Genomic DNA, 23846 nt, shown 5'->3' on the forward strand with positions numbered 1-23846 from the left:
TCTCTTCGGCAGCAACTAAGACCTCCGATTTTTTTCATATTTATCTAACAAACATGCAAAACAATGTTCAATAGTTTTCTGTATTCAAACCGTTGTGTTAAAACTGTTTTGTAACATACCAGTGATGCCATGCAGAACCTAAATAATTAGATGTGCATGAGCAAAGTCTAACTGTTTTTCAGATGTAAAATAATTACAATAAATTTTCAAAGCTTACATTTTTAAAACAAGTTAGCAAATTGTTAGCAAGGTCAGCAGGAAGAAGGTCCATAGAAACTGGCTGAAAAGAGGTACATCATCACCTAACAAAGCAAAGCCTGATATGTTTTTATTTTATTTTATTCAGTTGAACTGAGCTTTAACTATAGCTCACCTTAACACACTGTATAATAAAGGAGTGAGCTGTTTGAACTAATGAAATGAAGCGGGAGACTTCCAAATTTAGCTGCTAATGAACATTTAAGTCAGCTCGTCTGCATATCTCTGAGGTCAGTTTGAACTAGAAACAGTTTGTGACATTTTAACTTTACAACAGTAAAAATCAGGGATGATGGTCCATAACTTGTGTATCAATATCTTTTAAATGGCCTTAATCACATGCTTTATGGTCACTCTCAGCACACTTTGGTTAAGCCACTGTAACCCCTACTTGTAGCCACAGTGATCAGGGTAGGTGCTGCCAGGTTCTGGCCAGCTGAAGGCTTTTACAGCTGAAATATGTTGGAAGAGCTCCGCTATTCGCAGCTATGGCAGCGGTAGCCTGTCTGTTCAGGAAAAGCCCATGAGCATAATCATATTTTGTGTTGTCGCTCTGATTGGCCATCTCAAATGTAACAGAACATCTCTCCATCTCATTCTGAGAATTTTTAAAAAAAAAAACTGCCCTTCCAAAATACTTTCTATAGGAGTTTCCCAGATGAATGTCAAATATTATATTTAAATATATTATATAATCTGGCTTATCAGGTCACTCTTTAGCAGGACAATGGCAAATGGGGTTTCAAACAAGAATTACAATTTTGATTTTTCTGACCACAGAATGGTTTTCCATTTTGCCTCAGTCCATTTTACATAAGCTTTGGCTGAAGAAGTTGGTGGTCTTTCTGGATCATGTTCACATCAGGCAGGGTTTCCAATCAGTCTCAAATGAGGGCCACAAACATAAACATATAAGGATGGTGGGGCCACTTTCATAAACCTCACCTTGAGGGTATTAAAGTTAGTAAAACCACTCAAATTTAGGTTACAATATGCTTATTGATTGAATATGCTTAAATGTATAGTTAATGGCTAACTAGGCAAATTTTCAGGCCAATCAGATTTCAGGGGGTCCTGGTTGGCCCTGGCTATCAGTAGCTCCACCCCTGGAATGCTGTTGGTCCTGCCTTTTGCTACAGTAATCAATCAGGGTGTTATAAATCTGTGAATTATTCTTATTTTGGTTGCTAACATTTTTAGGATTTACAGTGGCGCCTCAATTTTTTCACTTAAACCGTCTGGTGCTGAAACTGCTTGTTAGAATACAGTCATGCACAAGCTTCATGGGCCATATTTCATTTCATTTTAAGGATTTGCTGTGGGCTGTTTAAAAATGGGCCAAGGAGCATTTTTCTGAAATTGATCCACAATTTTTAGATGCAGTTTCCCCATGCTCCTGCCATACCCAGTCGTGTTATCGACATGTTGCCAATAAACCTAATTAGTTGTCAAATGCTCCTACAGCTGTTTTTCATTAGTACTATTTACTTTTCCAGCCTTTTGTTGCCCTGTCCCTATTTTTTTAAGATGTGTTGCTGCCATCAAATTTAAATGAGCCAATATTTTTCTTGAAATAGTAAAATGTCTCAGTTTCAATGTCTAAAATGATGTTTAAGTTCTATTGTGAATAAAATATGGGTTTTGAGATTTGCATATCATTGCATTCTGTTTTTATTTACATTTGCACAGTGTCCCAACTTTTTGGAATTGGGGTTGTGAATTGATATTTAATAAAATCGATTCGGACTCGTCTTTCAGCTCTCTACACGGTTTATGATGGGATGTGCTGAAGGAGAAAGATCCTTTTTCATGAACAAATGCAGGCTGTGCGTGTTTTTGTGCATGCATACAGTTGCTGGGGGGAAAATGTCAGTAAAAGACAGTGACCCAAAACTTTCTTTCCTTTCCTCTGTTTGTGAGTGTGTGAGCGCATGCATGTGCCTGTCTGCATGTCTAAATTCCAGTGAAGCTCCAAACAGGCCTCACATTGTTCTGGAGGAAACCCGACCTCAGAGCTCAGCAGAACCACGATACATCTGCAGCCTCTGTGTGTGCGTCTGTGCATATGTGAGTGTATTTGTGTCTCTCATGTGTGTGGGTGTGTGTCTGTCGTGTGTGACCTTCGTGGGGGTCACCAGCTGTGGTGTGGATGTGGGAGAAGGCCTATCTCAAACAGCTGACAATAGCCCCTTTGGACACACAATCAGCATTTAATTAGGGAATAGTTTGCCCCCCACATCATTTTTTTACTGTGCACCTTTAATAAAATTGTTAGCTTGGGGGAGAAGGTGTGTTTCATTAGTGTATATAGCTCAGTGTAAAGAAAAGCATCATGATTTATCACACCCTGATACACAAAAGCCCTGAGAAGAGATCCACATAGGTGTCCCATGGGAGCAGGCTCACATGGTGCTTCGTAAAACATTAGCTGTGTTAGCTATGATAAGGTGACATCTATAATACCCCATCTTTCAGTGTGGGAGCTGTAACTCTGTCAATAGGCAGCAAATAAAAGAATGGCAGAAAAAACATGGACCACTAACGGAGGGGAGAGGGAGGGAGTTAGACCCTGAGGCACAACTGAAGGTAGACACTTTGACTCCTGCTGTAGTGGCGTCTATGCAGCGTGTCAGTTTATCAGGGAGAGAAGAAAAGGTAGAGCATTGATCGACGCACACAATGGAGCTATGTGAGATGCTGGGAAGACGGTGTGTGGAAGTGAGATGAAGATAAGATGACAATGACAGACCAGGATGATGGCTTTTGTACTGTAAGCTGAATAAGCAGTGTCTTACCGTGGGTAGTTGGTGCAGTACTGAGTGTAAATGTGGAATTCTTCACTCTGAAAAACACAGAAATGGAACATTAGTTGATGCATTTATTAAGAGAGTAACAGAATGGAACATAGTGATTCCATTATGTTAATGTTTTACTTCTGGTCTAGCCATTGACTGTGTATAAAGATGGACAATGCATCTCTCAACCTCCTCCAGTTGTATCTATAATGAAGCCAAAATACCCCCTTGACAGGTCTTGACATACAACCCCAGTTCCTGAAATTCTGGGACGTTTTGAAAGGTGTAAACAAAGACAGAATAGGATGATTTGCAAAACATTTCAACACCTTGTTTCAATGAAAACAGCACAAAGACGACACATCCTAAACTGCTAAAACTGAGGAATATCAATATTTATTGAAATATATGCACATTTCACATTTTATGGCTGCAAAAACTATCAGTAAAGTTGGGACAGGGTCATGTTTAACACTATGTAGAATCACATTTTCTTTTAACAACTAAGACTGGTTTCTGTCTCTTGAAGTTTGAGTATTTGGCCACTCTTGCTGGATGTGGGATTTCAGCTATTCAACAGATTGGTATCTTGTTTGGTGTATTTTACATCTCATAATACACCAAATGTTTTTCAGTGGATGACAAGTCAGGACTGAAGGCAGAGCAGTTAAGCTCCAAGACTGTACAGAGCTGTGCTTATTTAAGTGCAGAGTGTGGTTTGGCTTTGTTTTGCTGTAATAAGAAGAAGAAGCAGCAGCAGAAGAAGAGGATATATCTTATGAATCCCTCAGGGGAAATTTGATTGTGTCATTATGTTGTGGTTGCTAAACTCAAACATGCAGGAATACACACAAAGCCAGAATGATAATAATGGTGAAATATCCCTGTGAGGGAATACTGCCCACAAAGAAGCGCTGCCTGAAAGGTTGGGGGTTCTGTGCTTTGCTTAAGGGCACATCTGCAGTATTCCTGAAGTTAAATGGCACCTCTCCAGAAACTAGACCAATTTCCAGACGTGGTCCGCCTTGGACCACTCAGACTGTCCGCATGCTAAACTCAAGGTCGGGCATGTTTCCAGTGCAAGTGGGTTTTGATTTGGGGACCTTAGAAATTCATCCCTGCTTTTTGCAGATAACATGGCTCTGTTGGCTTCTTCTGCTTGCGACCTCCAGCAGGCATTGAAGCGGTTTGTAACTGAGTGCGAAGTAGTCAGGATAAGTTTAGCACCTCCAATTGGCCAAAATGTTGGACTGTTCCCTCCAGGTGGGGAGTGAGTCCTTGCATCAAGTGAGGACTTCAAAGTTCTCAGGGTCTTGTTCAGGAGTGAAAATAGAATGGATGGTGAGATGGACAGGTGGATTGGTGCAGTATCAGTGGTACTTTCCTGTTAAACTGGACCGTTGTGGTGAAGCGGGAGCTGAGCCAGAAGGCAAAGCTCTCAATTTGCCAGATGATCTTCGTCCCAACCCTCACCTATGGTCATAGCCTCTGGTAGTGGGTAATGCTGAAAGACTGAGATCTTGAGTTGAAGCAGTTAAAATGAGAGTCCTCAGGATGGTGGCTGGGCACAGCCTTAGAGAAAACATCCCGATGGAGCTCCTTCACATCAAAAGGAGGTGGTTCGGGCATTTGATTAGGATCCCTCTTGGACATCTCTCTTTGGAAGTCTTACAGGCACACCCAACTGGGAGGAGACCCTAGGGTAGACCCAGGACTTGCTGGAGGGATTATACATCTCATCAGGCCTAGGAACACCTTGGAATCTCCCTGGAAGAGCTGGAAAATGTCACTGGGGAGAGAGATGTCTGGGTTGACTTGCTTAGCCTGCTACCAAAGTGACCTGGCCTCAGATAAGCGGATGAATGGATGGATGGTCCGACTGGGACCATCCATCCATTGCTTTGTCTAAGATTTCAACCAACAATTTTAAATTTTGATTATAGAATGAGGACTACAGAAAAGAAGATGATGTAGGGCTTTTAATTTTCTTTTTCATAACTCCAGACACATGCTGGTTCGGATTAATTTTAAAAAGTTAAATTACACAACTTCAGCTAGTCTTAAGAGCCTGCTTGTAAATTTTTCCACCATGGGAAATGTTTTTGCACACAATGGATGAAAAAACACTGGATCTGTATCTCTTTAAAGATCAAACTGTATGCTCTTCATCACTGGCTGTTCTGTATCAACAGTGCTCTTACTTCATGTTTATGGCTCTGCACACTCAGAGCCCTCAGACAAGGCTCCCACTCTCCTCCATTCATCTCTTCTAATTGAAAATCAACCGTGTAGCTTATGATTAGTCTGTGTCCTGGCCTTTAAGTCTCTGCTGGATTAAATATCCCCTCATGCTTCATTGCCGCCCCTTTAATTGAGTCTTTTCCCACCTTGAATGCCTCCCTGAGCATCAAAGACATCAGACAGGGTATTAGACTCTCAAAGCCAATATGAATGTCTTTATTTTTATGATTTTATTCACCATTTCTTTGATTTTTTTGGTCTTTTGTTCATTTTTTTCTGTAAATCTCTGACTATCTTTGAGGCCTGGAGATGAGCCTCTTCCTGTTGCATAACATTAGAGCTTTATTGAACTGTGTTTGTGTCCATAAACACTCGGGGGTCGCAGGATGTGGACAACTATCAGGAAGCAGCTTCACAAACACGTAGGGCAGATGGAAGAAGTCTGTCCTGGTTCAACATGTACAAACTTGCACACAGGATGGGAGATGTGTACATTAAAATTGTCAAAATGCTGTTTTATTTTAAACAATACAACCTCCATTGTTTTGATGATTGACAGAAGCTAAGGAGAATAATACCAAATCAGAAGGCAAACTCCTCAAAACTTTTTGATTTGTGCAAAAACATTGGCAACATTTCAGTGCCCTCATCTTTTAGTATTTAAAAACAAGAAAATAATAAATTTTTTTGCAGGCTACTTCTATTTCGGTTGCCCAGATATCAAAGCAGGTATTGATAATGTTTGATTTTTACTGGTATCATATCAAAGTTTACATTTTGGTATCATGACAGCCTCAGTGTACAGGCACATGCATTTCCCTCGTGATTTAAAGTAAACTTTCAGTTTGAGAAGCCAAATGTGTGCAGTTGTTGTTTCTTGCTGTGCTGTGGTTAAATATACATCAGCAATTTTAGCTCCTGCAAACAATTAAACCTGCAAACAGGAACACTCTGCATCTCTCCATAATGTACTCATCACTATAACATACACACAGAACACACACAGACACACACTAATGTAAAGAGACAGACTGATGATTTGTTCGCCTGAGGTGCTCCATGGGAACCTTCCTAAATTGAAGAGCAGAGCTCTTCTCCTCCTCCTCCTCGTCTCCAGCAGTCTGCCGCCACAGACTGGGCCTAAACACAACCAGATGTGCCACCATCGATCTCCAATGACACACAATCACTCACACACTCCTAATACACACTCTTAATAAGCTTCTGGACTTCTGAAAGCAAGACCACAAGATACATAAATGCATGAATGGAATAAGAATTAGTGGAGAGCATGCGTGTCTGCACTCAGTTTTTGTAAACCAGTAGAGCCTGAAATAGCTCCAATCTATAAAATATTTCTTTTTGGAAATCTTTACGACTGAACTCTATCTTACAATCAGATTTAAACACTGCATGAGAGTTTTAACTCTTGGCTGGCTCCTTTATAAGATTAAAAAATATATATCTGTTTCAAAAGTATCAGGATACAAATTACAGGGAAAAATTTCTCCTTCTGTGGAAGTTGTGGTTACTAGTGACGACATATTGAACTGAAAAAGATCACACATACAACCCTAAGTTAAAAAAAGTTGGGACATTGTGTTAAACAAATAAAAACTTCCACAAAAGGCGAACTCATATGACCTGTTGCATCTATGTATAAATTCTGCATTAGCTTAGAAAGTCCACAATAAATCTACAGCAAAACTAGTTTGTAGTTTAAGTTGGGCCATTGCTTGGTTGCCCCACAGAGATGCAAGGTTAATCTTACTAATGGAGGGAAACATCCAAACTAAGCAAAATATTGATGCAAAACTGAAGTTTTTAATTAATCTGAACAATCATAACAAGCAGCAAGTCTGAACCCTTTATAGCAGTGGTTCCCAACCATTCTCCTTACAGCCCCCCTACTTGAATCAAAGAGAAGCTGAGCGCCCCCAAGACCCACATGGGGTGACTGTGGATCAGTAGGTAGAGTTGTCCGTCTCGCAATCGGATGGTCACGGGTTTGATCCTGCAGACAATGTGTTCTTAGGCAAGACATTTTATCTTGCTCCCAATTTCTTCATTGGCAAATGGCTTTCAATGTGTTTGAATGGAATCAGCAAATACTGATGGCCAATTCTCCGTAGAATGTGTGAATGTGGAGTGAATGGGTGTGAATGGGTAGGTGTGTCCTGTAGCAGAAAAGTGATTTGAGTAGTCGGATGACGAGACATATTCAGGTCCTTTAAATGGGAATTTAAGTTGTTTTTTTATAATTGGAAAATATTGCAGAGAATTTCCCTCAGAGTTTCCCGAATATTCACTGAAAATTGTTTAGATGTTTTGGGGAATTAGTTTGCAAATTTTCCATAATTTCCATGGAATTTTAAGAAAATCGTAAATCTTTGTAACTTTGATTAGAAATTAAGGGAGGAATTTGCATTTAATTTTCAGGATTTTGTTGAACAGGATTTTTTGTGAAAATATTATGTAAATCTTTATTCTTTTTCAGAAAGACTTACTGAATCATTTGGGGAATATTTGAGGACATTTTGGGCTTATTTTAAGAAATTTGAAAAAATAACTTTCAACGATATACTTTGGAATGTCTTGGAGATTTTTTTTTTTTTTTTTACCTCTGATAATTAATTTTCAAAGAAAATTTTCCAATATCTCAAGAACTTCAAACAAAAATTAAATTCATATAGTTCCTTTAGATCAATAGACAAGATATACTTCCTACAAGTAAAGGAATACCATTTTTCGTATGCCTATCATCCTTATATGCAGACATTTTTTGGTGAAAACTACTTCATGTTCAAAGACAAGGCTTAGGTTTTATCCTTACTAGTTTCTACTTATCCCAAATAACTAACAAAAATGAATTGCGAACAAAAGCACAGGTCTCAGAAGGTTCATTTACAGCTTGCATAAAAAGTAAACAGTGACATCCGGAAGTGAAACGATCAACTAAACGAGTTAAGGTTATTTCAAAGGTCCTTCTAATACTGGTTCAGGTTACTTTATTTGTGTCTGAAAGTGGTAAAATAGTTTAAAAAGCTAGATTTTTTAAATGACCAGTTAGTAAGAAGGTGAGGAATTAAAAGAGCATCCCTGTGAGGCAGAGTCTCTCTGAATTAGGTATGGGGAGGAGTAACAGGTGTCTGAGGAGTTCAGAGTAAATGGCATCATTTAATATTTAGCCAATGTACAGAAATCTCTGCATGCAGGAGACAAAACATGTCCCAACTTCACTGACTGTGGGATTGTATCATCATTTGATGATCATTTTAGAAGGTCATAAATAAAAAGTTTTAGTTGCTACCCTGATGTGTCAAGACTGGACCAGCAGCAGTGAGTCATCAGGTAAGCTCCAAACACATTCGATCACTGCGGGTGATAAAAACAGAAACTAGGGATCTTGTTGTAATTGTGCTCTTTGTGCTTCAGTCAGCATGTAGCGGCACATAAAACACGTCAAAGGCTTACTCAACACATCGCACAGTTTGGATTCAGCGGAACAAAGAGGAACATGAGGATAGATTGCCAATTATCTGAGAGAGACAGGAGGAGATTTACAACGAGATCTGACTCCTCTTCAAATACTGCAGGGTTATGATTCTTGGCTGCTGAGACTACAGAGCATTAGTTGCAAATGTCTGTGTATTATGGATGGTGAAAATGCAGGCTTTGTGGTTTCTCTGAGACTTAGCAACTATGACTAACCTTCAAGAATACAAAAGACCTCTGGTTACTGCTCTGCTTACAACCATTTACCAGAAGTCGGTCGGTGAAATGATACACGCTCACACACATCTACACAAATACACACAAATGTGTGTCCTTGGAAGACCCAGTTTAAAGGGGGCTCCGTGGTCTGAAGTGACTAAATGTTTCCAGGCATTTGGTCTGTCTGCACTCATATAAACCCACTCACTGACAACTCTATAGAGGCCAATAGATATAACTTACATTAATGCACACGCAACGAGTCACATCCAATACAAAGTCACATCAAGACAGAGCTTTCAGCGTCAGCAGCCAATGCATGTTTGTCCTCACTACATCTTTAAAGGAATGTCATGATTTTACATATTTGAGCATGAAAGCATGTTTTGGCAAAATTAACTACGCACAGTTCTCTGGAGCTTCAGATCACTAGATAAGGCTTATTGTGTTATTTAAAAAGTCTTTAAAATTCGGATCCTGAACAACAACCTTTGGAGCAAAGTCAAACTCCAAAGGGAAAATGAGGGAGGTCAGAGCAGCTACTACTGAAGCTGCTTGTAACAATTGCAGCTGCCAATTAAAGGTCATGTAACTTTCAATTTGAATGGAAAGAATGTGCTTTACCACTAAGTTCAACTCAGGTTGTGTTATCCGTGATCGAGTCTGTTTGGACAAAAGTGCATTCCTTTTCCAGGCAAAAGTTTAACCAAACATATTTATCAAATAGTCACATTTAGGACTATTTCATATTCACTTTTTCTGCAACTTTTCATGATCAAGTCTTTTGGCCTCTGTTTCCTATGTGAGATTTTTTCTGCTCTATATCAATCTTGCATACTTTACAGAGGGGACTATTAATAAAGCATACAGTTAATTTGTAGTTTTGTAAGATATTATTCAATTTTAATGAGATTAAATCTGTGGCATGTAATGTTACACAGATATATCTACATTATTTTTGATTTACTGCAGTCTTGAGTTCTATAAATGGAGGGGTCAGGACGAAGTTTTTATTTTATGGACACTTTGTTAGCAGCCTCATAACAAGAAAGAAAGAGCAAGGATGTAGAGGGAGGAGCTGTCCTGCTTGAACCACATCAGGAATCAGACAGCCTACTTTTTTATGAAAATGATGGCAGACTTCAATCAGTGTGGCAAAAGAGGCACAAGGCACAGACTTTTCCCTCTCTGTTTATCCACAGATCCTGTATCAGACACCACTTGTGCTACTTCAGTATTGGGGGGGGGTTCCTGTAAGTGATCTCAGATCATTTGGTTTGCAAAAGGAAGTCTAAATGTTTGACACACCAGCAAAAAATTGAGACAGCACGAGAGGTTGATGCATCTGGCAAGTCCTGGGATATATCTGCGAGTGAATGATGACAATAAAAGCAGAGGAAGCTCAGCTGAGGTGAGTAGTTCCGTGCAAAACGAATGTGAGCTACTTTTTTTTCTTGGTCAATACTTGTTTTGAAATTAAGAATTTAAACTATCACAATGTCTGTCTTTGATAGGAGCCCTGGAGCAAGAAGCCAGCAACTTTATATGACACTTTCAGTGAACAAAATGAATCATGAATATTTCAAAGTTTAATGGACAGCAGCACTGTGATACCTGTCCTATGAGAGAAAAGTTGCAGATTGTGATCTAAAGAAGAGAAGCCTTACCTTTAGCCAGCTATTACCCAGTTTAACCTCTGGCCAAACTGGACAGTCAACACCTTAAGGCCATTCTACTTTCTTTATATTCACTGTTATTATTGTATATTAAAAATATAAATGAAGTTCTGATATACTGCAAAGCCAAACAGCTCCCTGCTGAGATTTTTTCTAAGTGTGACATTAATCAGTCATGTACAGGAGTGTCATCACGCTGGTTTGTTTATGGATTGTGTTGATTATGCAGAGTGCTGCTGTGGGCTGCAATAAAACTGTCGTGTCTCAACAACAGCTGCTGTATTTAGCGCGTCTGTGACGTTGACGGGACTCGTGTTTTTTATAAACATGGTCAGACAGTTGCTCTGTGGGATTGGGTGTAATTGCAGTGGTGTAGGGAGGGAATGTACGGGGTTTTAGGGGAAGTGGAGGAATGTTGCACATTATCATGGGACATAATCATGTTTTTTTTTAGAGCATAGATAGAGCAGTGATACATTGACCAGAGTTGCTCAGTCCAGTTCTCCTTGATGAAGCCCTGCTATTATCCCCCTCCGGTAAAAAAGGTGATTATATATCTGCACAGCCCCTAAAATTCCTCCAAAGATGTCCCTCCCTCCTGCCCTCAAGCTGCTCCTAACATCAGCATTCCTACCACTGAAATCATGCTTCTTGTTTCGATAAGCGTAATGGTTTCCAGCAGTGTCTTCATTGGATTTTTGTTTATTTATATCTCAGAGCTTTTCCTGTTCCTTATTTTCAGTCCTGTTTAAGTCTTTTCGTCCACATGTGTGTCTGAAACAGCTGTTTGGACAAGTTTTGACAAGGAAAGGAGGAGTGTGCATGTGGGCAGAGAGACAGATGGTGATTGGAGAAGGATGCACAGCCTTTACTAAAATAAAAACAAATACAACATTACAAAACTCCTATACATGTGGGAGATTTAGAAGTCTAATGAAGAAAAGAATAAAAACAATTTTTGTAGGACAACCATGTTTTTATTCTAAAAAACAGGCAGCATGGGGGACAGAAGAATATGTGATGATTTATCTTTTTATTCTTTCCCTGCTAAGCACCAGCCTAAAGAGCAGGGGCAGCAGGCCATTGGTTGTATTTTTTATAATGACAGTTTACTTTGCCAATTACATCTCCTTAAGGTCTGCATTTTGAGATTTTTAAAAAAAATAAATGCATGTTTTTTATGTACCTCTACATAAGTAGGGGTGATATGTCCACCATACTCACCTCTGACTCCAAGGTAGTCAGTCAAAACAGAGTGAAAACACACCATTAGATGTGTCTATGCCACATAACTCTGAGCTATGTAAAGCTTTGGCAAAAACATTTTTGGTTGCTCTAAACCTTAAGGGGGGCAAAGGAATGGTGCCGAGTCTACTGACAGCTAGCCATATTCAACCCAAACTGTGACGGGCCAGTTTGAGCCAAAATGTCCGGGCCAGATTTTCCTCACAGTTTGAAAGGGAGATGACTGCCACTCTGACAGATCACTCATCTGGGAAACAGTATCTCAGAAACAAAGTGCCTTAATCTGCTGGTACAACGTATTTCCAGTTTTAGATTTTTTTTTTTATTCAACTTTATTCATAAAGTCTGGCAGTTTTATGTATGAAATAACTACATTGCAAACATTACAGACTAAGAAACATTTCATAAATAAAACTGAGAAAAAGATCAGATGTCTAATCTGGGATTCAATTATGTATCAGGCCAGTTTAAAAGTAGTGGCATGAACAGTGGCTCGCTTTAGCTTCATTAGCTTTAGCTAAAGCTAACATAGGTATGCTTGCTACGTCATTAACATTACTACATAAGCCAACGTAGCTAGGTTAGCTTTCAAATGTGAGCCTTGTAAATGTAGCTAAAGCTAATGTACATACACATAGTTTATAAAGGTAGTTTGTGCATCCAGGTTTAGCTACATTAGCTAAGTAGCAACCTTAGCCCCCTTATAAATAGCTAAGTTAGCTTTAGCAACATAAGCTTAAGCAAAGATAGCTAAAACTAACTCAGCTAAGCAAATAACAGAGATATGTTGCTTATGTAGCTGCTTTGTGAGCTTAGCTTAAGCTGTTAGCTACATAGCGATATTAGCTACAAAGCTCTTCTATCTATGGCGCTCACTAGTTGCTTTGTGAGCTTAGCTTTAGCTTCGTTAACTACATTAGCTACGTTAGCTACTTAGCTCTGTTATCTATGTAGCTTACATAACTAATGGAGCTATGTAAACTACATTGGCTGCATTCACATTTTTTCATGGGGGATGAGTTTTTTCTTATAAGCAGACTGTTTACTCAGCTTTATTTAACATTTATTTAATTAGATTTTTGACTTTTAATTTCTGGTATCCTGAACATTACCTTATCCCTCACACTAACCCTAAACGGAAGTATAAGACCCATTTTACTTTGAAAGTTTTTGCATGTACTTCAGTTCTGAGATATACGGCACCTCAGAGGAACAGTCTGTGAGAGTGGCTGTCAGAGATGAATGGTCTGCAGCCAGACTGTTTTACCCAGTCCAGACCTGGGCAGAGCGTTCCAGTGCTTCAGCACTGCTCCTGAAAAGGCTTGGATCTGAATCAGGATCTGAGTGTCAGTGATAAAATATGGGCCAGACAGACAGGAAGGAGCCAGCTGGTTAAAGATTTATACCTCATTGATATATCTTTAAAATCAATCCTGAAAAGCACAGAGCGCCAGTGAAAATAATAAAGTCAAACTGAATTATTGGTTGTTTATTCAACTGATACTGGAATTTTTCTAAATTTGGTCTGTAAATTATCCATTTAAATAAAATCATCTCAAAAGTTCCAGGAAATTCCTGTCTGGCATATCTTTTAACAGCTTCTATCTCTCAACTGGATGGCTGGTTATGACCCGGGCCTAACTTACTTTAAGCCTTACTTTTATTGTTGTTCGTGGCTAGAAGTAGGTGCCACATACTTTTATTGTATAACCACGAGCTGTGTCAGGTAAAGTATGCCAAATCCAAAAGGTCACTGAACACGGCTGATTAGTCGGTGAATCATCAATTTGTGTCACAATCATCCTTCATCAGCCACTATAGTTCAGATTCTCTTTTAATAAGTGAACCTGGTTCCTCTGTGTCACCTGAGATACAAGGGGAGTGAGGTATGGCAAAAATTAGAAATAGGGAGGTGACCGTGTTTACCTTGGATACGAAGCACTCAGCAATGGCCACAGGGTCAGCTTTGCACTTCTCAAGATCGTGAAGAAGGTCCCTGAAAGAGACATGGAAACATTGGTATTTCATGTAAAAGAATGCATCCATAACCCCTAAAGTCTTCATCACACATTTATAATGTCCTCTAACGATTCTCCCATCATGCATTCTTAAAACAAAAGGTGCATTTTTCAGTAAGAGTCACCCTGAGTACAGAAACTAGGTCTAAGGGCATTTGGCTGTGAACAAATAAAAACTTCCATGAATTCAATCAGGCAGCTCCCGTGTGTCTCACTGATTGTGTGTGTTGGTGAAGAAAGGCCACTGTTGGAGTTATTGTTTCATGACTGAAGCATGAGGTCATCGTGGCTGCTTTAAACAGCTTTTATGCTTCCTTTTACAGGCTGGTGTGTGCGTGTGGGTGGGACAAATGAGAAATGAATAGGTGGGAGAATAGAGTGTGCGAGTGCAGACCACCGCGGCTGATGCTCAACTAACCGTTCAGTCTGAATACACACAAACGCACAAACACACACAGTTACGAGCGGGGCCAGTGGACACAAATATGCAGACGGGGAATTATTTCACGCACACCTGACACTCTTCCTAAGAATCAACAGGTGGCCTGGCCCAGTTTTATTATGAGGAGGACGTTCATCCAATGAACTTGACAGAGTCTGTTGGTGTTTCGATGAGCCAGAGAGGCTTCTAGACTTTAGTGTCCAGTCTGAATCAAAGAGTGAGAAACTCATGCTCCACTGAGAGACAAAATCAGTAAATTAAAATATTATTTTCAGATTGTTTTACATGCATTTCCTTCTTAAGAATATCCTCTGCATAACACTAGGAAACAAACCCTAACCCATGACTGAGTTAGCTGACAGCTTAAAAAAATCTGATTCATCCTCAGTTTTCAAGAACTTAAAAAAGCAGCATAAGATTAACTGAGGTTACTGTGTATACTCAGGTCAAACTGGGTATTCTGATGCCATTTTTTTCTCCTTTTATGTTTCTGAACTGAACTTTGTATCTAAATGCCCTGATGCTGGTATATTGATTGATCCTTGTTCAGTCTGCTTTCTGTGGCCAATGTAAACTGACTCAAGCTCCAAAGCTCATGGTCTACCATTTTCTCTGGAGCCTGGTGTTTTACTGTGCCAATATTGAGGAAAGGAATCATTACCAGTTACTTAATGTTGGACTAATAAACTGTTTATAGACCTTGTTGTTTTATTTGTTGTATTACTAAGTAGTGTCCCCCAATATTAATTTGTTTTTGCTTTTGAAAGCTTGTCTGGTGTGTCCCTCTCATGTTTCATTGTATTAATGAGGTTGATCCTTTAGATTGTGGCAGGTTTTTGACTCATGGAATAAACCAGATCATATCAGATCAAGATGAATGATGACTTTTTGTTCTGTGACTCAGGTTTTGGTTTTCTGTGATGGTCACTGACTGTTTTTTTAATGTCCATGTCTCTTAATTGTGCTGCTGCCAGCCTTGGCATGGACATTCTTGTAAATGAGATTTTTAATCTCAATGAGGTTTCCCTGGTTAAATAAATTGAACTGATAAAAGATCAATTATATCGAAAAAGTTTCTTCAAATGTAGCCAACACAAACCAACTAAGAATGAATCAAGGATATCATTCCTGGCCCAACATATCCCAAGATTCACTGCACACCACTGTAAACAGGTTGGAAAACTGTCATGCTGCTGAGTAATACACTTTTTAAGGGAAGTAATTTGTTCGAATTCAATCAATTTTAAAAACATTAACATTAGAAGAAAGCTAATGTTAAACGCAAAATATCCATCAAATTTGTAAATTGTCTTAAACATAATGGGTTATGTTACAGTTATTAAGGTCCTTCTAGTTCATTCTGGTGCAGCCATGGAAGTTGCAAGGTAATAAATTGAGGGGTAAGGGTGTGGATGATGTGATGCATACAGGAAATCCTTTGCAGACTAGGCCACTGCTTTTCAGTTTTAGTGGTCAACACAGGCTGTGAAGGCTGCATAGTTTGAAGAATGCAACGCCTGCAGCTTTTGAATGACTGGTGCATTATAAATACACTTCACCTTAAGGACTTACGTTTGATTAAATTGAGGCCTGGTACCTCAGTGGCTTTAAAATCAAGGAAACTGATTCACCTAATGTCAAAGCACAAATGTATATGATAGAAATAGTCATTTTCTTGTTTGACCACAGCATTAAATCAGAGTAAAGTCTTAGGCCAGCAGCTCTGCTTTCACAGTGTGTAGTACCTGTTAAAGTGGTAGATGTCCTGGATGTTGCCGAACAGAGAGCCTTTATCCTCAGAGCTCAAAGCCAGCCGAGACTGGTTACTGATGCACTCCAAGTAATCCTGCAAAGAGAAGTAGCGAGAGAAGTCATGTTAGAGCTACAGGAAGGACATTTTCACTGGAATTACTTTGATATTGGAGCACATACACACCTACACCTGACACTTCAAACCAGACTCCTACACACTTCAGGACAACATGCTTTAAGCCCACGGCCCTCTTATGTGACAAGACTACTAATCTAAATGTTAATATATGAATATTAGTCATATCTAAGGGTTGTTTAAGTGACATTTCTTTTCTGCATGACTCACAACAATTAAGTCTTAGCAGCATGACTTGTGGCTTTAAAAGGGGTCTATTTTATGTGATTTCTGCTCTGCATACAAACTATTTTCAAGGGAACATAATGTTGCTCTTTAACTCTTTAACTTTCCTTACACAAAAGAGAGAAACAACAATGTACCAAACTGTGGTTTTTAATGAAATCCATCTAGTCATTAATACATCTACTAGAAGCAGAGTTCTTATAAAATATTTAAATTAAGAGTGAAATTAGAGAAGCAACGGGCCGAGATTCAGTAAAACTGCCATTGCAAGGTGTAGAAAATGAAAGCATGATCATCTTATCTTTGTAAAGCTATTTTATGTAAACAGCTTGATAAGGAGAAATCACAAGTCATCAGGTTTCGTGTAAATAAACCCCAGAGTTCTGGGAATGCTGGTTTTAAAGTGGCTCTGTGTAAAAACAGGTAAAAGTCCATTTAAGAAGATTTTGCCCTCTAGCTGTTAATGCTGCCTCCATCACTGTTGTTAGTGAGGAGCGCTGATACAGCAGAGGCCTGAGGTCTCTATCTTGCAGAAGTAAATTCAGAGTGGGAAGACTGGTAGACCAGCAGAAGTTTGTTGTGAGCCTGATTCATCCATCTGTGCGTCCGTCTGTCCGTCTGTGTTCTGTATTCTGCTATCAACTAGACTTTATTATATCTACTGCTAAGTAGATATAGTAGGATAAAAGGTGCAGTGGCATGTTTTGTGAGGAAGAAGTACTTGAATAAAGCACTGACTTGTTCAAATGCAAGGTTTCTCTATTGGTTCATCTAACACATGACACCAGCCAAGTTGCTGTTAACAATAACTTGTTTCTAGGTACCCAGCTTGACTCATGGGATACTCTGGCCTCTGTTATGCTTTTCCTGTAATTTGCAATGCTAAAAAGGGCACCACGGGGCAGGAAGGGGGATGACACAACCTTTGCCATGCTCTGGATGTCTTTGCACATTACCAAGGGCGATGGAAAAATAACATGTTACAGCTTTAGGGTGGAGTAAGGGGTGGATGTGGCGAGTCAGTATGGTTCAGGGCAGCATTTCTCAGTCTTTACTGGTGAGGTGCCCTTTAAATTCTGAAAAATCTCTAGTCAACCCGTACAAAAAAAAAAGGTTTTTAAAAAGAATATTTTACTTCTCTATGACTGATGAGGGATTTCTGGAGTAATAGAATGAACAGGATACTGTAAATCTCCAAAGCACACTTGTGAAAAAAATCTAAATGTCTTGTACTGAAAGGGTAGTGGTCGTGCAGACCTTAAAATGCACTTTGATGGGTTTCTCACTCCATGATCACCTGCTGAAGTGAAAAAAACCCTGCATAACCCCTAAAGTAATGTGATTTCAGGAGCACCTGAAACATTTTTAATTATTAACGTGGAGATAGCAAATAATCTGCATATTGGAGGTAATTCTTGGTTACTAATAAGGCATTTTCAAGGCATCCCTGATGATGCCAGAAGGCACCCCAGGATGCCACAGCACCCCTGTTGAGAAAGGCTGGTAGTAGGGTTGCTACAAGCCCCTGGCTGTGCTGTGGATATCCAAAGTGTGCAGCAACCGCCAGTCACTCTCTGATCATATTACCATGGGTGGAAAAGCCCAGACAAAAAAGATGCCGTTGAGCTTGACCTTTGCTGTCATTAACACATTTGTGAGTGTAAACATGTGTCGACCTTTTTCTTCAGAAACACATTCCCGACCCACTGAAAACTGCTCTGCAACCCACTTTTGGATCCTGACCCACCAGTTAAGAACCACCGTCTCAGTGTGTGTACGTGAACCTCTGTGCTCTAATGCTGTGCCTCTTGTGCTCCCTCTTTGCAGTCTGCACCACCATAACGCAAAGTAAATTCACAATATTGCACCATTGTGGATGCAATGTGTAAGTAGTGATGGTGAAACTTTGTTACAGTGGTTTATGGTGTTAAGCATAACAGATCTACACAGAGTTAGCAGCATAAAAACAGAAAAATGAAATGTAGCATTACAAGAATGATCTATTTATCAGTTCATCACAAACCTCCTCAGTTGTATCAAGTCTAAAGCCTGTTAAGAATGTGATCACGCAGCAGAACTGCAACGCAGCTCAGCCATCATTACACCTTACAGTGATACCGTCCCAGCACTGTAACGCTTCTATTACTACCTCTGATGCTGGCACAGAGGGAGGACCACTTCATCACCGCATTACACCTCTGTGAGATTCATATTCAGGTTAAAACACCTCAATGTGTAAAAAAATGAAACCTTTTCACTTCTACATGGAGAAGGGCACAGAAAGGAATCAGTTACTGGAAAAGGAATGGTAAGTTTAAGTTTACTGAATATCATTCCTTCCACTTGTTGTTATTTTGCCATTGTTATGCTGTGGCTTGTTTTGCATTTTGAGCCCTGTAATTATAGCCAGGTGCCAAGAAATCTGCATCTGACTCAGACAGTAAACTTTGACCTTCTCAGTCTGCTCCTGCCCACGAAGCACTGCTCATACCAAAAACACAGTTAATCAAGAACATTAGTGCAAACCACTCATACAGGTAAACACACAAAAATGATCTCATCCATCAACAAAGCTGTATTTAAGCTTTAAACAAGAGGCAGATTTGGATAGGGGCGGAGGAGGAACAAGCGTTTTGTTGATAGAGAGTTGGCAGGACAAGGTGAAAACTAAACAATGGGACTAAAACTTAGATACAGATCCAGTCTTTAACAAAGAATGAAGAGGACAACTACCCTCTTAGAAGTTCAGGGTTTTAAGGTGGACAAGAGCTTCAGGCCAAGATTTTTTAGGTAAATTTGAGTTACACAATAAGACTAAAGGGCAGGTTGGTGGTTACATCAGAGGTCAAGTCAAGGAGTCATGTCAAGATTTGGTCGACTATTGGACGCTGTGTGTAATTTGATGCTGTATTAGCCACGGGGTCACAGATCTGACCCTTCCTGACCCATTCACTCATCACACTCGCACCCAGTCAACAAGGAGCAGCATTCAAATCTAAACACACACACACCTCGAGGCACACTCCCTGCTCAGCATCAGTGACAACGTGTTCAAACTTGATACTTGCTCGTGTTAACCGTTAACCCCAGCAGCAAACACATCCCTCACTCTGCACCACACCGCAGTAGGAAGTCATTCCTCCACACAAAGCCGAGTGCAAACATCCAAAATATTTAAAAGCAATGCTCTTTGTTTGTCTCCAAGCTCATAGTCGGCTGAAATTAGCAGTGGCTGTGTGGGGCAGGTTACAGGGCAGAAAGATAGGAGAGGAGAGGAAGAGGTGGAAGACAAATCAGAGCTTTGTGTCTGAGGTTGTTGGTGGATAAAAGATAGGCCTCATTACACAGAATGATCGAGCCAAGGGAGGGGAGATCACACCCAACCAACAAACAACAACAACCATAAAACAGGACTATGCAACGTGAACATTACAAAGAATGCATGACAACCATTGTCACTGCAAACTTTGTGTTCTACTTATCAAGTTACAACGGAGTCAGAGGACACAAACACTGACAGTCCATCATCAAGCACCCCAAAGAAGTCAAAATGTATTAAATGGTGCCTTTGTGCTGCCAGCATTACCAAGACAAATGTTTAATTATGAACATAAACTTACTTCTGCTGTTTATTCCTCTAATATGGAAATAAAATCAGCATTGGCCAAAATTGGTACCAGCACGATTATTCTATTGAAAGTCCTATCCCATTTTGTCTTATCGTATCCCATCCCCTCCCTCTCTGTCTCATCACACCCTATCCCATCCACTCCCATCCTATGCTATCTTTTCCTATCCAATCCTGTCTTATCCTGCCCAATCACTTGCATCTTATTCATTCAATCCTATTATTATGCTATCCTATCATATTTTACTCTCCATCCATCCATCTTCTTTACCGCTTATCCTGTTGGGAGTCAAGGGAACCTATCCTAGGTGGGGTTCATCCCGGACTGGTCATCAGTCAATCACAGGGCTGACATATAGAGAGAGATAACCAGGCACGCTCACACTCACACCTTCAGAGTCACCAGTTAACGGGCATGTTTTTGGTGATTGAAGGAGGCCTGAGAACCCTGGTTACATCCCGACTGGGAAATAACCAGGAACCTTATTGGTGTGAGGCAAAGCACTAACCCCTGTGCTGCTGTGCAGCCCTATCCTATCCTATCCTATCCTGTTCATTATTTTATAGAGGTGCCCAAAATGTTGAACACTGAAAAAACAAACTAACTAAAGTACATGTAAAAAACTGTTAAACCAGTTTGGGGGAAAAAAACCTCTTAAGTAATAAAAACAAAAACAGAAATGGCACAAATGGCTCAGACCAAAATGGGTTTGGTATGAAAACAACAGCTGTTTCCACAGGCTGGCAAAGACCAGGCATGCTACTGACCTCAGTTGTATTTTTTTCACTTTGCGGCTTGGTTTGTATTTATTCTTGCTTTGGTGAAGTTACTTAATTTCCTGCTTTTTAAAATTTATTGTTTGGCTTTGATGCCTTCTTTTAAGAGATAGGACAGTGTATAGAGCCAGATATGAGGGAGGAGGAGTGAGGAATGACATGCAGGATGGAAGCCACAGGTTGGACTAGAACCTTGGCTGCACACTCTGAGGATGACAGCCACTGTACCAGAACTCCAGCGACACAGTTTACCTGCTTTTAAATTTTTCTATGGTTGCCTTGTCTTGTTCTAAAGAAAACTGAGTCTCCAGGGCCACCATAGAAATAGTTTCCACTCATTGTGCCCACTGTAAGAGAGCTAAAATCACACTCAGCATGTAAGTGTGCGTGGACCACAACACTGTGCTGACAGATGAAACACAGGTGAGCCCAGGGGAGTCTGGCTAAATATTTGTTTTAGGACTGTCACACCCTCTTCCATTGCAGGAAGCAGCATGGGTAAAAAAGATTATTGAAACAGTAGGGTTGCAGGAGCGGCTCACACAGGACAGTGCTGATAACAGACGGGTCAGTACTGGACTGGACCGTCATGTTAAAAGCTCTATTCATACAGATACAATCAGTGCAATCCATCCTCTGTGCACTCACTGGAACTGTCATTAGAGGGGTGAGGAAAGCCTAAATACATGTCTCTTTTTCCCTGCTGAAGAATAAGCTGTCCTGCCCTGTAAGTGGGCTCTTCCAGGACTGGGTGGTCTGCAGAGTATTAGAGACAGCAGAGGGTTATTAAGTCCAAATCCTGAGCTCTGTTCTGTGTTTTTCTAACCTACTTTAGACGCTGTTATCTTGGAGATAAATCCCTCAAACTACCTTCCTCTCCCTTTCTACTTTTCCTCACCTAAAGCGGGAGGAAAGGAAGGAGGAACTGAAGAGGACGGGACATCGATCATGGGTGACAGGCCAAAAACACCAAACCTAGAGTGTACTCCCACTTTGTCTTTTGGGAATATGGGTTTCCTGCTCTTTTTGATGATAGAATGAACCTTTTGACCCTAAGTAATAGACACAAACACCTACAAATACACGTACACACTCTGACCCATGAACCCACAGCCTGGAGTGGGGGAGGACACATTACAAATAGCTAGGATATGGATAAAGTGGGTAAAGCTCCAACACATGCATGCAAAACGTACACACATGCAAAATAAAACAACTTCCGGAGCTTCAATGCTAAACATACATCACATGTGTGCACCACATTTGAGCACTCATGATGTGAAATTCAGTTGAATGGAGAGACAAAGAGAAAGGAGAGCAACCTTTGATAGAAACCACTACACCCAATCCTTAACAAAGCAGCTTCATCCCTGACCAGAGGCTATGTGTATCCTAGCAGTTCAAAGTCAGCGTTAGAAAAAGGAGCATATTTATCTGAGTGTGTGCATACAGTATAGTGTGTGTGCTTTTGAATATGTGCCTGTGCCCTGCAGCACAAAGGCACCGGTGTCATGTATCTCGGCCAAACCACGCCTGTGAGCGCAGGTGACCTTATTGTGTTGGAGATTTCCCAGCAGGCAACGAGCAGTATGTGTCATGTGTGGGAGGAAAACCACAAAGACCTGAAGGATGTGTGTTATCTGGTGATTTAAAGCCCTTGCACTCCTCCTGCAAAGACCAAGGTCAAACTGGCACTGCAATGACACACATCTATGATTTCTGCTTGGCCCTCAGCTGGGTCTGGCTTTAGGTCAAAGTTTTTTATATTTCAGCCAAGAAAAAGCAGAAAGTAGAGACAATCTAAAGCAATATGCTCATATTTCAGTTACTGAACCTCAGATACACCATGTGTTGACTGCATTACTATACGCAATGTTCCTTTCACAATACTATCATATACAATATCATTTTTCATAAAACACAAAGGCACAATAGTTGGGTGGGTGGTATCTGCATTGTCATAACCTGGAGCTTGGATAAATGGAGGCTAAGTCTGTACATGAACTGCAAGTACTACTGCCGTCTTACCAAATCTTGCCAAAAACTTTTTAATTCACCACATTTAGTTGGATTTCTCTTATTTTTGATGCCCTTTTTAATGTTACTCCCTGCTGTACTTAAATGTTGGAGCAACGTGGCTAAAGAATTACTACTGTATATTGCCACAATTGATGTAATTTATCCCTGTCCTATCCTATCCAATCCTATCCTATCCTATCCCATTCCATCCTATCCCATCCCATTCCACCCTGTCCTGTCAAATCCTATCCAATCCCATCCTATCTGATCCCATCTCATTGCAACCCCTCCCATCCTATCCTATCAGATCCTGTCCTGTACTGTTCTGTCCCATCCCATCCCATTGCAACCCCTCCCATCCCATCCTATCCTATCCAATTTTATTGTATCTGAACCCATGATGGTTAATCCTGTTCTACTGGATTACATCCTGTCTTTTTTTATCGTTCTACATCCTTCCCGAAGCAATCCTATCTTTTACCATCCCATGCTATGCTAGCCAACCAACCTAGCCAATCCAATCCTGTTCTGTCCCATCCTTTCCTATCATTTTCTGTCCCAACCTAATTCAATTTTGTTGCATGTTTTTAACTAGCTCCTTTCCCTTATTTAGTCTTTTTCAACCTCATACTGATTTTCACTTGATAACAATTTAAAATTTTTATGAATTAATTTAGAATTCCTGCAAAACGTTATTGTTTTCTGTCGTTTTTTCTCTTGGCTATAATTTCATTCATGTGATGTCTTGCCCAGCTGCCTTTGAGTTTTCCACCACAACAGAAGATCTGATGGTTTCATATTTGGATTGATCACTTTTAACACACAACACACCACAGGAAATCTGCCAAGATAATCTTTCAAACCATTAAGAAATCATGACTTTGCTTAATTTCTTTAGAAAGTGGTACCTGGCTCATCAT

The 23846-nt window shown here is 40.1% G+C and overlaps 1 protein-coding gene across 5 annotated transcripts in view; it reads right to left on the reverse strand.

Moving 5' to 3' along the window:
• LOC121521233 (pleckstrin homology domain-containing family G member 1) overlaps positions 1-23846 on the reverse strand; it is a 106142-nt gene that overhangs the window by 15039 nt on the left and 67257 nt on the right. For all 5 annotated transcript variants that reach the window (XM_041805041.1, XM_041805043.1, XM_041805040.1 and 2 more), the window contains exons 3-5: positions 16135-16235; positions 13856-13925; positions 3054-3100 (exon numbers count right to left, since the gene is read on the reverse strand). In XM_041805041.1, coding sequence (XP_041660975.1) covers positions 3054-3100; positions 13856-13925; positions 16135-16235 — 218 coding nt within the window. The remainder of the gene's footprint in view (positions 1-3053; positions 3101-13855; positions 13926-16134; positions 16236-23846) is intronic.

The sequence above is a fragment of the Cheilinus undulatus genome, linkage group 14 (genome assembly GCF_018320785.1).
Source record: "Cheilinus undulatus linkage group 14, ASM1832078v1, whole genome shotgun sequence".
Lineage (NCBI taxonomy): Eukaryota > Metazoa > Chordata > Actinopteri > Labriformes > Labridae > Cheilinus > Cheilinus undulatus.